Raw genomic sequence first — 15,271 nt, 5'->3', positions numbered from 1 at the left:
TGAACGATTTACTCTGTGGGTCACACCTGGGTTTTGAACTCTGAGCTCCTCAGCCCAAACTTCATCACTATACCAACTGAGCTAAAGGGAAATCCCACTAACTACTGCTTGTATAAGCACTGGATAGCTGCTCCTGTTACAAACACATACATAAACATACTTATGAAACAGAGCCTAAAGTTAATGTTATGTCAATTTGTAGTCCTATAATAGAGGCAATATTCATCCATTAATTTTAGACCACTCCCAAATAGTTCTAGACATCAACACCACAAAACTGAATCTCAAATGAGACATTAGTTGACACAAATTAGTTTCACAAACAATGGTATTAAATATGTTGTTGTTCAGAAGTAGATTTTTGCAACAACCCCTCACATATCAAAGACAAATACTTAGCCAATCAGAGCTGATTCTGTATACAATTAACTCTTGCGTTAAGAGTCTTGTTTGACTCTTGTTTGCCAGTGCTGGACTCAGCCAGTTGCATCATGCATAAGACGTCTAGAGTAGCTGACACATGTGGCAAACAGTGGAAAACAATAAGGTTCAAAAGCCTTAAATTCTGTTCACTCACGCCATGCCAAACGGGTTCAATGTGCTCACGACATTTCTTATGAACTAGCTTAACGTCCCCCGTACGAGTGAGAAACAGGACATAATCAAAGCGTTTCGTTCAGAGAAATATTACATCAAACATATCTATATACATATATATATATATATATATATGCTCTGTCAATATATACAAAATATTCTTTACGTATACATACATGCAAACACATGACAACATTTGAGCCACAGGGACTCAAAATACCACACATGTATTGTTCTAACTCTCCGTTTTAATACAGGATGGTATAAACCCTCAACCAAACGTATAGTGATCTAAATACTTTTTCAGGATGTAAATCTCGTCACAAAATTGGCAACTCAGAAATTCAAAACTGAAGCAATTCTGGAGGCTGTGGTACGAGCAACTTTAACAAATGCTAAATTCTGAACATTTTTCTTGGACAGTTTCGATGATGAATGCAAGCCCGGGTTAAGCAGTAGGACAAGTGCAATCTCCTGCAACAACAACATAACAGTGTAACCTTTTTAATATTGTGAGCAGCTGAAGATAAATTTCTCAGTATACCCTGCACCAACTGGAAAACTATTTCCAGGCCTGTGAATGCAGTGCGCATGTTACTTAACTCTATTAATTAATTCCTACGACTGAATTTCATTGAGTGATCTTAATGCAAATCTGTGATATGTCAAGAATGTGTATGAAGATTCAATGAGTGTGTTCCACTCCTTCATCTGATCCCATGACTGAACTGCTATAGTCCATGACAAACTGTATTTATGTTATTTATTAAGTGCCCGCCCACACCCCACCCCTGCCTCCAGCCCTCTTAAATTAAGACTAGCATTCCACAATTTAAATCCAATCTACCCGGCCTGCACAAACCTCGCTTCAGGGAAGTCCCTCTTGAAATCATTATGAACTTGCACTGATTCAGTCTTCTGTAGTGACTTTAAGGAACATTTGAAAGAAACCCTACGTGGATATGGATGAAGATTACCCACACGAAGGGACACAACTCTATCCCAGCATGTTTGATTCCCCCAACATACATTTCACACAGAGCTAACAATATGAGCGACTGTATTTATCAATATCTCATTGTCCATAAAGCCCAATAAAGCGACAATATTAATGAAAAAAAAAATCAAAAACTTGACAAAAAAAAGAAAATTTCTTCAAGCGCAAGCCAACGACGTGACAGAACTGGATGCGGTAAAGATGATCACTGCTTCATGTCTGTCTCCTCGCTTCACACAGCTTACGCGTCGGCATCAAACCTGGAGTAGGGGTTATCCTTCACCAATCCTAAAAACAACAACAACAACAATATACAATTCACCACCACATGTATGAACACTGGTACTTAACACTTAAACTTGTGTTATTTGGGGAACCTCAAGAGCATATCATTGCTTTGCTTAATAACAGAAAGGTGTGCGTCTGAAAGGACTTGCTCTAATTCCTGGAGTTCTTCCCATATGAAAGTGCAACTTTCAGTGCAATTTATTCCCATTTATGATATGTTTTTGGTGACAAAACCACATTGTTTGGATTGATTAAATTTCAGGACTTCACAGAGAGTATAATTTTTATCATTCTACACGGAATAATGCCTGTAGAATATGACTGAAAAAGCATCTTGCAAACATGCGAAAAGGTTGAAGAATTACAGTAATATACATAAAATGAAAGAGGTGGGGGGGGGGGGGGGGGGGAAGAGCTACAACAGTTACACTTTTACAAGGTGTGAATCAATGTCTTATCATTAAATATCAAATCTTACTGTTTGGGTATTTTTGAAACCTGATATTGCTTTTCTCCTTCAGAACTCATTTTGGACATATACATCACAGTTTTCCTCTTTGAAAAATGATTATAATGTTTTCTACGGAGCTCACTTCCTTTTTTTTTTTTTTTTTTTGTTTATGTTGTGCACATAACCCAGTATATATAACACTATACCCAGTAAAGCCACTGGTTAAGTACTCTGAAAGCTACCTGCATGTGTTAAGCCATGGCGCAAACTGACAACAGAAAGGACAACTGGAACACTGCTAGCCCATATTGCTCTATTGAGAGAACACTATGCAGCCATGGGGCTCTTTCTGTAAGCAAGAAGAGGTCAGGGCCCACTTGCACGAAGCCCTCGTAACGTTAAGAGCCCATAACTACCAGCACTGTAGGCATTACGTCATCATAGTAGTTACGTGGTCATAACGTTAAGGGGGCTTTGTGCAGAGTGGGCTATGGGCTACATGTATTAAGTCACACGTCGTCATGGCAACTAGTACTGCTCCTTTTGAGGTAAACGTAGTTTGCGATTCCATGAATAACATTACATGCAGATGTTTTAGATGCGCAAACTTAGCCAGTGATGCAGAAAAGAGAGCATCTCCATGAAACCAGAACAAATGCCATCACAATAAACAGAAATAAAATGAATCGAAATGAAACTGTGCAAAAATACAATACTCTTCACAGCAAAATACTGTATTCCACAACAAAAAGTTCTGATACAAAACCCAACACTAGTAATACATAATATGATCACAGAATGACTACAAAAAAGTCTGTTGTCAAAAAAGTAAACTGTTAAACCACACAACTCTTACCAAATACAGTAAACGAACCAGCATTTTGCCCGAGAAAAAGAGGATTTTTGCCTTTCTAAGATCAATATTACTCTCAAAATCACACACACACACACACACATATATACACACACACACACACACATATATATACACACACACATACACACACACACACACATATACATACACACACACATACACACACACACAAAACTTGTATTGGTCATGGGCAAAATTTTGAGTAATTTCACCATACACACAAGTAACAATTTGAGAACTTGGTGTTGATAAAAGTTTATAGGATTCAGCTTTGCTGTGATGACAACACCTTACATCCTTGAACAAAAAGTAACGGTGGAAGCTGTGTTTTTAGATGCAGGTATAGCCACACCGTGAACTATGACCAGTGGTACAAGAAAAATACGTGGACAGTGAATAGCTAATCAACCAAAGTCTACTATAGTGTATACATCTAGATCCTTAGGACAGATAAACTTACCCTTGATCTCAATCCCTGGTGAGGTAAGAGGAAATATGGGTGAAAAAAACAAACAACAGAAACAATCAATTCCCTGGGGAGTTACGCATTCACTGTGACCAGCATTACATTCCTATATATGGGTCTATAGTGCTACAGGTATACCTGTGTCTGGTTCATAGACTTAGCAGAACTTAACAATCATCTTGTAAAGCACATTAACCGATGAGAACAGTTTTATAGATGTTACTTGAAATTTCGCACTTCTGTGAAAGGTTTACTGACACATCCAATTTGTTTTTATGGACCATAAAAATGAATAGAGGTAAAAAAAAGGTACATGACCAAATGAAATCAGGGACAAACTGTTCAAATACACATATTTGAGAAGCACAACATGCCTACAAATGTACATGTAGCTTTGAATATTTGAGTTGCGAGACGGAATGTCCAGTCAGGTACGGACGCTGCAATCCACCTGTGCCCTCTGCGCAAGCAACGTGAACATTCTTAACCCCCCAACAGTCAATGGCCTCTCTCCTTTGGTCAGGTAATCTTTTTATCATTCAAATTCATATTTTTAACAATCCAAGTGTCAATCAATGACAGTGCCCTTTTTTACTTAACCTATCAACAAGGAGCTCACAATGGTGACTGTGTGTTTTAGGATGACAGCCATGCTGTGAAACCATGATATCACTGGGTGGGAGAGCCTGGGATAATAATTAGCTGAGGTCAAAGGTCAAGATCAGACAACAGGAGAAATTGGATGATGGCATCACAGTTTGGGGTTCGTAACAAAACAAAGGAATTCAGTCCATGTAGCAATGTTATTAGTAATACACCCCTACATGTAGGTTTTCATGTCAGCTTGCACCAAGACCCATAATTGAGTGAATGGCCCAGGTTAACAAATAGAGGCCAAAAATTTGACAGCAAAAACAGACAGAACAACTGAATTATTGAGCTGCTTACTCACAGTTAACAATCACAATTGTTACTAAAACTAAACTGCACAAAAAAGCCGAAATCCTGGCTTTTTTTGGAAGTTTATTAAAAACATGCAATTCTTACCGTATTTCCTTCTGATTTCATCAGTCTTGGCTTTCCTCTCTGAACGTCTGTTGAATGGGAAAAAAAAAACATCAAGTGTTTAAAAACTGCATGCACCACATCTGTTCACAACTGTTACTTTTTGTTAATGTTAATAATATTTTTTTGGACATTTTTATAGTTTTATTTATTTTATTAAAATGTGGTGGAAACAGGAATTGATGTGGGAACTCACAAATCACGAAAGTGTGACACGCATCAAATTGGTGAGATGCAATTTTCGTGCGAACTTCATGTATCACTACATCAACCATTTCTTGCCACAATGGCCTCTAAAACCATGACAGCAGAGTTATCTTGAAAATTCCCTGTTGGAGGTTGAGGATGAACCCGGGTCTCGGGTGACCTGGCAATTAAAAGGCACTTCAACCAAGCAGCCATGACTCATTTCTCGTTCAAAAATTGTGCATTTAGTGTTGGTAGTATATTTGTGCATATTTGCAAGGTACATTGAACAACATACTCATATCTTTAATTTTCCCAAAAGCTGGGAAAGAAATATAATATTCTGCTTTCAGCACTACTAATATCTGTCTCAAAAAATCAGAAAAATGAGGGTAATTCTTTGAAATGAATGGTAATAATGTTAGTTGTCAAAACACAGAATTTCATATCTTCCTACATGTAATGCCATAACTTTTCAAAGACTTAAAATCCTCTTTAAAATCCTGTAGTGCCACTGATGAGATCAACATAATACACGAGTCGTGACTTCATTGTGACTCAATACTTTGGCATTTTATTTAGCCACCATCAGAACTCTCCAGATCATGGCTAAATAAAATGCTGTTTACACGAGCAGTGTAACTCCGAAAAAAGACTTTTTGTGACTCAATACTTTGGCATTTTATTTAGCCACCATCAGAACTCTCCAGATCATGGCTAAATAAAATGCTGTTTACACGAGTAGTGTAACTCTGAAAAAAGACTTCATTGTGACTCAATACTTTGGCATTTTATTTAGCCACCATCAGAACTCTCCAGATCATGGCTAAATAAAATGCTGTTTACACGAGTAGTGTAACTCTGAAAAAAGACTTCATTGTGACTCAATACTTTGGCATTTTATTTAGCCACCATCAGAACTCTCCTGATCATGGCTAAATAAAATGCTGTTTACACGAGTAGTGTAACTCCGAAAAAAGACTTCATTGTGAATCAATACTTTGGCATTTTATTTAGCCACCATCAGAACTCTCCTGATCATGGCTAAATAAAATGCTGTTTACACGAGTAGTGTAACTCCGAAAAAAGACTTCATTGTGACTCAATACTTTGGCATTTTATTTAGCCACCATCAGAACTCTCCAGATCATGGCTAAATAAAACGCCGTTTACATAAGTAGTGTAACTCCGAAAAAAGACTTCATTGTGAATCAATACTTTGGCATTTTATTTAGCCACCATCAGAACTCTCCAGATCATGGCTAAATAAAATGCTGTTTACACGAGTAGTGTAACTCCGAAAAAAGACTTCATTGTGACTCAATACTTTGGCATTTTATTTAGCCACCATCAGAACTCTCCAGATCATGGCTAAATAAAACGCCGTTTACATAAGTAGTGTAACTCCGAAAAAAGACTTCATTGTGACTCAATACTTTGGCATTTTATTTAGCCACCATCAGAACTCTCCTGATCATGGCTAAATAAAACGCCGTTTTCATAAGTAGTGTAACTCCGAAAAAAGACTTCATTGTGAATCAATACTTTGGCATTTTATTTAGCCACCATCAGAACTCTCCAGGTCATGGCTAAATAAAACGCCGTTTACATAAGTAGTGTAACTCTGAAAAAAGACTTCATTGTGACTCAATACTTTGGCATTTTATTTAGCCACCATCAGAACTCTCCTGATCATGGCTAAATAAAACGCCGTTTACATAAGTAGTGTAACTCCGAAAAAAGACTTCATTGTGACTCAATCCTTTGGCATTTTATTTAGCCACCATCAGAACTCTCCTGATCATGGCTAAATAAAACGCCGTTTACATAAGTAGTGTAACTCCGAAAAAAGACTTCATTGTGACTCAATACTTTGGCATTTTATTTAGCCACCATCAGAACTCTCCAGATCATGGCTAAATAAAACGCCGTTTACATAAGTAGTGTAACTCCGAAAAAATACTTCATTGTGACTCAATACTTTGGCATTTTATTTAGCCACCATCAGAACTCTCCTGATCATGGCTAAATAAAACGCTGTTTACATAAGTAGTGTAACTCCGAAAAAAGACTTCATTGTGACTCAATACTTTGGCATTTTATTTAGCCACCATCAGAACTCTCCAGATCATGGCTAAATAAAACGCCGTTTACATAAGTAGTGTAACTCCGAAAAAAGACTTCATTGTGACTCAATACTTTGGCATTTTATTTAGCCACCATCAGAACTCTCCTGATCATGGCTAAATAAAACGCCGTTTACATAAGTAGTGTAACTCCAAAAAAAGACTTCATTGTGAATCAATACTTTGGCATTTTATTTAGCCATCATCAGAACTCTCCAGATCATGGCTAAATAAAATGCTGTTTACACGAGTAGTGTAACTCCGAAAAAAGACTTCATTGTGACTCAATACTTTGGCATTTTATTTAGCCACCATCAGAACTCTCCTGATCATGGCTAAATAAAACGCCGTTTACATAAGTAGTGTAACTCCGAAAAAAGACTTCATTGTGAATCAATACTTTGGCATTTTATTTAGCCACCATCAGAACTCTCCAGATCATGGCTAAATAAAATGCTGTTTACACGAGTAGTGTAACTCCGAAAAAAGACTTCATTGTGACTCAATACTTTGGCATTTTATTTAGCCACCATCAGAACTCTCCAGATCATGGCTAAATAAAATGCTGTTTACACGAGTAGTGTAACTCTGAAAAAAGACTTCATTGTGAATCAATACTTTGGCATTTTATTTAGCCACCATCAGAACTCTCCAGATCATGGCTAAATAAAACGCCGTTTACATAAGTAGTGTAACTCCGAAAAAAGACTTCATTGTGACTCAATACTTTGGCATTTTATTTAGCCACCATCAGAACTCTCCAGATCATGGCTAAATAAAACACCGTTTACACGAGTAGTGTAACTCCGAAAAAGACTTCATTGTGAATCAATACTTTGGCATTTTATTTGGCCACCATCAGAACTCTCCAGGTCATGGCTAAATAAAATGCTGTTTACACGAGTAGTGTAACTCCGAAAAAAGACTTCATTGTGACTCAATACTTTGGCATTTTATTTAGCCACCATCAGAACTCTCCAGGTCATGGCTAAATAAAATGCTGTTTACACGAGTAGTGTAACTCTGAACAAAGACTTCATTGTGACTCAATACTTTGGCATTTTATTTAGCCACCATCAGAACTCTCCAGATCATGGCTAAATAAAATGCCGTTTACACGAGTAGTGTAACTCTGAAAAAAGACTTCATTATGACTCAATACTTTGGCATTTTATTTAGCCACCATCAGAACTCTCCAGATCATGGCTAAATAAAACACCGTTTACAAGAGTAGTGTAACTCCGAAAAAAGACTTCATTGTGACTCAATACTTTGGCATTTTATTTAGCCACCATCAGAACTCTCCAGATCATGGCTAAATAAAATGCTGTTTACACGAGTAGTGTAACTCTGAAAAAAGACTTCATTGTGACTCAATACTTTGGCATTTTATTTAGCCATCATCAGAACTCTCCTGATCATGGCTAAAAAAAATGCTGTTTACATGAGTAGTGTAACTCCGAAAAAAGACTTCATTGTGAATCAATACTTTGGCATTTTATTTAGCCACCATCAGAACTCTCCAGATCATGGCTAAATAAAATGCTGTTTACACGAGTAGTGTAACTCCGAAAAAAGACTTCATCGTGACTCAATACTTTGGCATTTTATTTAGCCACCATCAGAACTCTCATAATCATGGCTAAATAAAATGCTGTTTACACGAGTAGTGTAACTCTGAAAAAAGACTTCATTGTGACTCAATACTTTGGCATTTTATTTAGCCACCATCAGAACTCTCCTGATCATGGCTAAATAAAACGCTGTTTACACGAGTAGTGTAACTCTGAAAAAAGACTTCATTGTGACTCAATACTTTGGCATTTTATTTAGCCACCATCAGAACTCTCCTGATCATGGCTAAATAAAATGCTGTTTACACGAGTAGTGTAACTCTGAAAAAAGACTTCATTGTGAATCAATACTTTGGCATTTTATTTAGCCACCATCAGAACTCTCCAGATCATGGCTAAATAAAATGCTGTTTACAGGAGTAGTGTAACTCTGAACAAAGACTTCATTGTGAATCAATACTTTGGCATTTTATTTAGCCACCATCAGAACTCTCCTGATCATGGCTAAATAAAACGCCGTTTACACGAGTAGTGTAACTCCGAAAAAAGACTTCATTGTGACTCAATACTTTGGCATTTTATTTAGCCACCATCAGAACTCTCCAGATCATGGCTAAATAAAACGCCGTTTACATAAGTAGTGTAACTCCGAAAAAAGACTTCATTGTGACTCAATACTTTGGCATTTTATTTAGCCACCATCAGAACTCTCATAATCATGGCTAAATAAAATGCTGTTTACACGAGTAGTGTAACTCTGAAAAAAGACTTCATTGTGACTCAATACTTTGGCATTTTATTTAGCCACCATCAGAACTCTCCTGATCATGGCTAAATAAAACGCCGTTTACTCGAGTAGTGTAACTCCAAAACTCCATTGTGACTCAATATTTTGGCATTTTATTTAGCCATCATTTTTTCGGCGTTACACTACTAGTGTATTACATTAAACTTTAACGCAAGTAACTTCTTGCTTTACTGCTGTTTTTCACTTGATTTCTTGTTTCCAAGAATAACATTTAAGAAGATTGGTGCAGGCAGCAGGAGAATTTTCATTATTTTGGGAATATTTTGTGTAGCCTCATTTTTTGTTACAATTTCTGGCCCAAAAAAATGAAGTAATGAATTCTGTTACACACAGTAAAATAACATGCAGGAGATGACAGGAAACAAGAAATCAAATGTGAAGCACAAAGTTTTACAACAAATTCTGTGTCTTATCCTACCTTTCCTCAGACTTGCGCTTCCTCTCTTCCTTCTGTCTCTCATACTTAGCCTCATCAGCCATAAACCTGCAGACAACATATCGTGATTACAGGTGTGACAGTTTGCATCCACTCACATTACACTGGTAAGATCTAAAGAGATCACTATTACATTAGCTGCAAACCGGTATCAATGATTGGCCAGGTTACTGAAATCTGTAGAAGACCTCTTAATAGTCAAAAAAAAAAAAAAAGTTGTAAGAAATCAAAGACTCTACATGTATAATCTGACCTGATTGATTAACTATACAGAATAAATCTGTGTACCGTCATTCTAGTTACTACTATAGTAGTGTTATGCCTTAAAATTTTGCCCTTTTACTATTGGTGATGAAAATTACAGTTTTCCATGTACACAAGCCCTGTTCACAAATCTCAAAACACGTTTTTAAGATCAACAGATCTCCCAGAATCAAGTGAAATGTGCAACTTAGTCATGGGTGAAATTTTAGGTCACTAAAAACTTTGGAAATTTACTTACTCTCTCAGGTAGTAAGAGACATTAATATCACTTCAATTTTTCACCTAATTCTGCATGTGCCATGTTACTAAGGGGGTGTGTAAATTGCAGCTATTTAAGCATTCGCATGAACAGTTAGAATAAAACCCTAACTGAAGTACTTGTAATTCTTCAACCTTTTCGCATGTCTGCAAGCTGTATATTCAAGCATAATCTGAAGACATTATTCTGTATTAACTGATAAAATTATACTTTTTGTGAAACCCTGAAACTGGCCAATCCGACTAATGTCATTTTGTCTCCAAAATCAAATCGAAAATGTGCATAAATTGCACTGACAGTTGCTCTTTCATATGAACAAAAGTTGAGGAATTAGGATATACTGACAGGGGGCTGGATTTTCACCCATTACTGGTTTTACTCTCTATGCTGTATGTCTATCACTCTGACGTTGCTGCTCTGGTTTAACTCTCTATGCTGTACTTCTATCACACGGACGTCGCTGCTGGGGTTTTACTCTCTATGCTGAATGTCTATCTACCTGTCATCACTGGTCTGGTTTTACTCTCTATGCTATACGTCTATCTGTCGTCACTGGTCTGGCTTTACTTGCTATGCTGTACGTCTGTCTACCTGTCGTCACTGGTCTGGCTTTACTTGCTATGCTGTACGTCTATCTACCTGTTGTGACTGGTCTGGCTTTACTTGCTATGCTGTACGTCTGTCTACCTGTCGTCACTGGTCTGGCTTTACTTGCCATGCTGTACATCTATCTACCTGACGTCGCTGCTGTGGTTTTACTCTCTATGCTGTACGTCTATCTACCTGTCGTCACTGGTCTGGCTTTACTCTCTATGCTGTACGTCTAGCTACCTGTCATCACTGGTCTGGCTTTATTTGCTACGCTGTACGTTTATCTACCTGTCATCACTGGTCTGGTTTTACTTGCTACGCTGTACGTTTATCTACCTGTCGTCACTGGTCTGGCTTTACTTGCTATCCTGTACGTCTATCTACCTGTCGTCACTGGCCTGGCTTTACTTGCTATGCTGTACGTCTATCTACCTGTCGTCACTGGTCTGGCTTTACTTGCTATGCTGTATGTCTATCTACCTGTCGTCGCTGGTCTGGCTTTACTTGCTACGCTGTACGTCTATCTACCTGTCGTCACAAGTCTGGTTTAACTCGCTATGCTGTACGTCTATCTACCTGTCGTCACTTGTCTGGCTTTACTTGCTATGCTATAGTGTTTTATACTACATTGTTTGTAAGCTCTCTTTCACTTTGCGCCTGACCTTTTCTTGCCCTTTCCGCTCCGGCAGCAGCAGCAGTAGATACAGCAGGATGTGATCAGCAGGATGATGACTCCTCCAACACACGACATTGCAATGATCAGGATCTTGAAGTTCACTGAAAACAACACAGAGAAACACTGACATCATAAAGTAACACAACAGTCTTTACCTATTTGAATGGTGTCTTGCGCCGTAATCAAGAATATGAAACCCGAGACAGTCTGCAGATTGGTGGCTGACCTTCCCATGTGCCACCAGAGAGGACGCCACCATGAGCTGCATGAGAAGTGACAGCAACCGCAGTGATGACAGGCTCCTGGGTATTGTATAGACACAAGGCCACATAGGCTTCTAACACAGAAGCAGATCTATGGGAGGCATTATTGTTGTTCTTGCTGTTCTGTCTGATAGGGATGGTGTCTTCTAGTCAGAGTAGCAAATTTCTGAAATGAGCATGCAGCTCGCAGCTTGTGACAGAATATCACCATAAACCTTTTGTACAGTCCTATTTGCTGGTTTTCTAGAAAACTTCAAATCTTGGCGATTTGAATAACTGTCACATGTGTCTATGATTACGGTATCTGACCTAAAAATTTGCTCCAAAAAGTTCACTTTTGCAGAAAACAAAGCTCATAACTGGCTACTTTTTGATGCTGAAATTTACACTTTTCCAGCACTAATTAATCCTGCATGTGCCATTCAAATTTTTGTAACATCAATATAGTTCTCTGAGTCAGATAAAGTGACACTAGTAGCTTCATCATGGATTCAATTTTAACACAGTATCTTTCCCCGACCTAACTGCACCATATTTGAACAGAGTTTACAAGTACATGTACCTGAGCAGATACCCCAGCGGGCTTGGTCCAGTGGGCAGTCCGATTCTCGGGGTAGAATGTGACCTACAGGGTACTGCTTACACGAGTTGTCCTGGAAGCACCAGAGGCACTGTCGAGGAAAAAAAAGTCAGGTGTCACAAAGTGTGTCATCTGGTGGAACATTTCCTCAACTTCCCCTCATGCTTACACAAAGTGTTAGAAACTGGAATTATCTTTCCTTGCAACCAGCAAAATTAAGAAGTAAATACCCTAGAACCCGTCAAGTGCAAGACACTGGCTATCATGGCCATTTTATTTATTTATTTATATGATTGGTGTTTTACACCGTACTCAAGAATATTTCACTTATACGATGTTGTCCAACATTATGGTGGGAGGAAACCCAAGACCATCTGCAGGCTGCTGACAGACCTCCCCATACACGGCCGGAGAAGAAGGCAGCATGAGCTGAACTTGAAAATACTGCGACCGCATCATGGCCATCTTAAGTTAATCTCAATATCGAAATAAACCTCATGCATACACACAGCGAAGATGAATGACTGGAACTTTCATTTAAAGAGGGAAACCCAGTCAAAAAGTACAATTGCTCTTCTCACAGACTTTCTGTAAAACACATGAACAAATAAATAGAGTACATAAACAGAAGTCAATAATACATAGCTGTGTACATCAGCTAAAAATTTTTTAAAAAATACACACAAACATGTCAAATGCACTATAACTGATGGGGGCAATAACTGTTCAACTAGCGGGACACTATAATGATACTTACATGCGCAAACTTCAAACAATCTGCACAAGACTTGTTATTCTGCATACATTCTGTGGACAAGCAGAAAAAATACACTAACATGTAGTAAGTGATAAAGTTGTACAGACTTTAGCTGGGAAAGAAAACTCTGGACAACACTCAATCAGTCTGTCATTCCACTTCTGGATATCACACAACTTGTCTGCTCAAAAATCACTGAAAGGTGTGACTTATTAAACATAAGCATTTCACTGAATGGTATGCGGCCACTTTTTCTGTCATTTCAACTTCTGATCTGTGTCTGTTGCCAAAACCCCCTCCTATCTGGCCAATTCCCATGCATGCCATGGTTGTGACCTGTTATGCTATTCACCTTTTTGTGATGTCTGTTTCACCACGTGAAACTTCCATGAACAGGGAGGTTTCTGAGAAACATTTAATGCCACTTGAAAAAGTCAGATTTGTGAACATAGATTTTATTCTACTAGGATTGAAAATTGTTGATTTGATGAGAAACTGCCCATGAGGTTCCACTTCACTCCTATTCAAAACAATCGTTTGGACAGGAACTTGGTTACTGTTTACAGGATCTGCAAATGTTAACACAAAATGATCATTGGAATCCATTAATTTAATCCAATCGAACTAAAAAAAAACACTCCAAAAATAAATTTGTCTTGATATTCATACACATATTTAAGAAATGTTTATCTGTAAGGTAAATGTAACTCAGCGTTTCAAAAGGTAATGTGTGCACATTCACCTACTATCCATTATCCACCTATATATTGAACCAAGATGTACTGGGAGGGGCGGGGGGGTACATTGAGCGAGGATGCCAAATTCTGGCTAACACACTGTTTCCTGATTAATTTAAAACCACAAGACAGTGAGTTAATAATTTCATACGTGAAGGTAGTGAATTAACATCAAAGCATTCAAGATTCATGAGCGGCAAGGATTGATTTACTTATTTGATTGGTATTTTATTCCGTACTCAAGAATACTTTACTTATACGATGGGGACCAGCCCTGTGGTGGGAGGAAACCGGGCAGAGACTAAAACTCTGCAGGTCTATGGCAGACCTTCCCACATACCAGCATAATAGAAGTGGGAGTTCTGGCAATGTTTTTTAGGACATAAGGATGGACTCAAGTCAGTCAAAATTTTAATGTGTCACGCTGAGTTCATCCAGATGGACTCCATGTACAGTGAGGGGATAATTTTCACAATCATAGCAAAGAGCCTTGTACCCAGCTTTCTTAGTGGCTGGCATGAACATCTACAAGACAGTTGACAAAAGGATAAAAAAGGTGAGATTTTAAGTCAGCACGTTCTGTACTGTAGTGTGGTCAACACACCGCCAGTTACTGACTTGAAGTTATTAAGCATTACACAGCGTCGGAATCCTACAATAAAATCAACTACATATAATACGTAAGTCACATTTTCACAAAATATTGTCTTTGTGTATAAAACCACAATCGTAGGTATGACAAAGTTTACCTTCCTGCGGACTCAACGTCGTTGTTGGAACGGAACTACTACCACCTGACGTTGGGGGAGTTGTTGAAGTTGTTGTAGTTGTATCATTTTGACCTAAACCACTTTCGGCTGTTATCAGCAACAAGAAACACCCCACTACTACTCCAAGCATCATGGCCTACGGATTTCAGATATCTTTCCACTAAAACTGAACACAGTTAATCACAAAACACAAGAAAAACGCTACGGCAATCACAAATGAACAGCACTCTCTTTCCGCTTGCGCACTCTTTCGTCTTCCGTCTCATCCACCGAATGACAGCGACGGCTTTGTGATTACGGCGGTCACAAGAAAAAGTTCCAAATTATACTGCGTTCCTTGAAGAGACTATTTCATGTAAGACATTTATGGGAATACGATGCTGCACACACACGTTTTGTAAATTCCTGACGAATCAAAATCACGTTTGTTAAGCAATTTATGATCAAGCCGTTCGTTGGTGTTGACAGAACCGCTTCACGGCGTATAGATATGTCATGTGATG

General features: G+C 38.2%; 1 protein-coding gene across 2 annotated transcripts; it reads right to left on the bottom strand.

Annotated features, from left to right (window-relative positions):
- Positions 1-1,392: 1,392 nt before the first annotated feature.
- Positions 1,393-15,211, bottom strand: LOC135477504 (pituitary tumor-transforming gene 1 protein-interacting protein-like). 2 transcript variants are annotated; one of them, XM_064757628.1, is made up of 8 exons: positions 14,748-15,211; positions 13,262-13,311; positions 12,487-12,595; positions 11,648-11,762; positions 9,854-9,919; positions 4,724-4,770; positions 3,671-3,685; positions 1,393-1,882 (listed from the first exon to the last, which is right to left on the bottom strand). In XM_064757628.1, the coding sequence occupies exons 1-8, from the start codon at positions 14,899-14,901 to the stop codon at positions 1,836-1,838; spliced, it is 603 nt and encodes a 200-aa protein (XP_064613698.1). In that variant the 5' UTR covers positions 14,902-15,211; the 3' UTR covers positions 1,393-1,835. The 2 variants fall into 2 exon arrangements, with proteins under 2 accessions (XP_064613698.1, XP_064613699.1); XM_064757629.1 differs by lacking the exon at positions 3,671-3,685 and having other exon boundaries at positions 14,748-15,207.
- Positions 15,212-15,271: the final 60 nt, after the last annotated feature.

Source organism: Liolophura sinensis, chromosome 11 (genome assembly GCF_032854445.1).
Source record: "Liolophura sinensis isolate JHLJ2023 chromosome 11, CUHK_Ljap_v2, whole genome shotgun sequence".
In the NCBI taxonomy this organism is placed as follows: domain Eukaryota; kingdom Metazoa; phylum Mollusca; class Polyplacophora; order Chitonida; family Chitonidae; genus Liolophura; species Liolophura sinensis.
The sequence above is the reverse complement of the archived record's forward strand: the minus strand, read 5'-3'. Positions and strand labels throughout refer to the sequence as shown.

What these genes read in the sequence shown, in the direction of transcription:
- LOC135477504 (XM_064757628.1), bottom strand. Translation starts at nt 14,901, where the DNA reads ATGATGCTTGGAGTAGTAGTGGGGTGTTTCTTGTTGCTGATAACAGCC. An exon ending in GACGTTGAGTCCGCAGGAAG is followed by an intron (nt 13,312 to 14,747) that starts GTAAACTTTGTC and finishes GCTTGTCCACAG; the next exon opens with AATGTATGCAGAATAACAAG. An exon ending in AAGCGCAAGTCTGAGGAAAG is followed by an intron (nt 4,771 to 9,853) that starts GTAGGATAAGAC and finishes CCCATTCAACAG; the next exon opens with ACGTTCAGAGAGGAAAGCCA.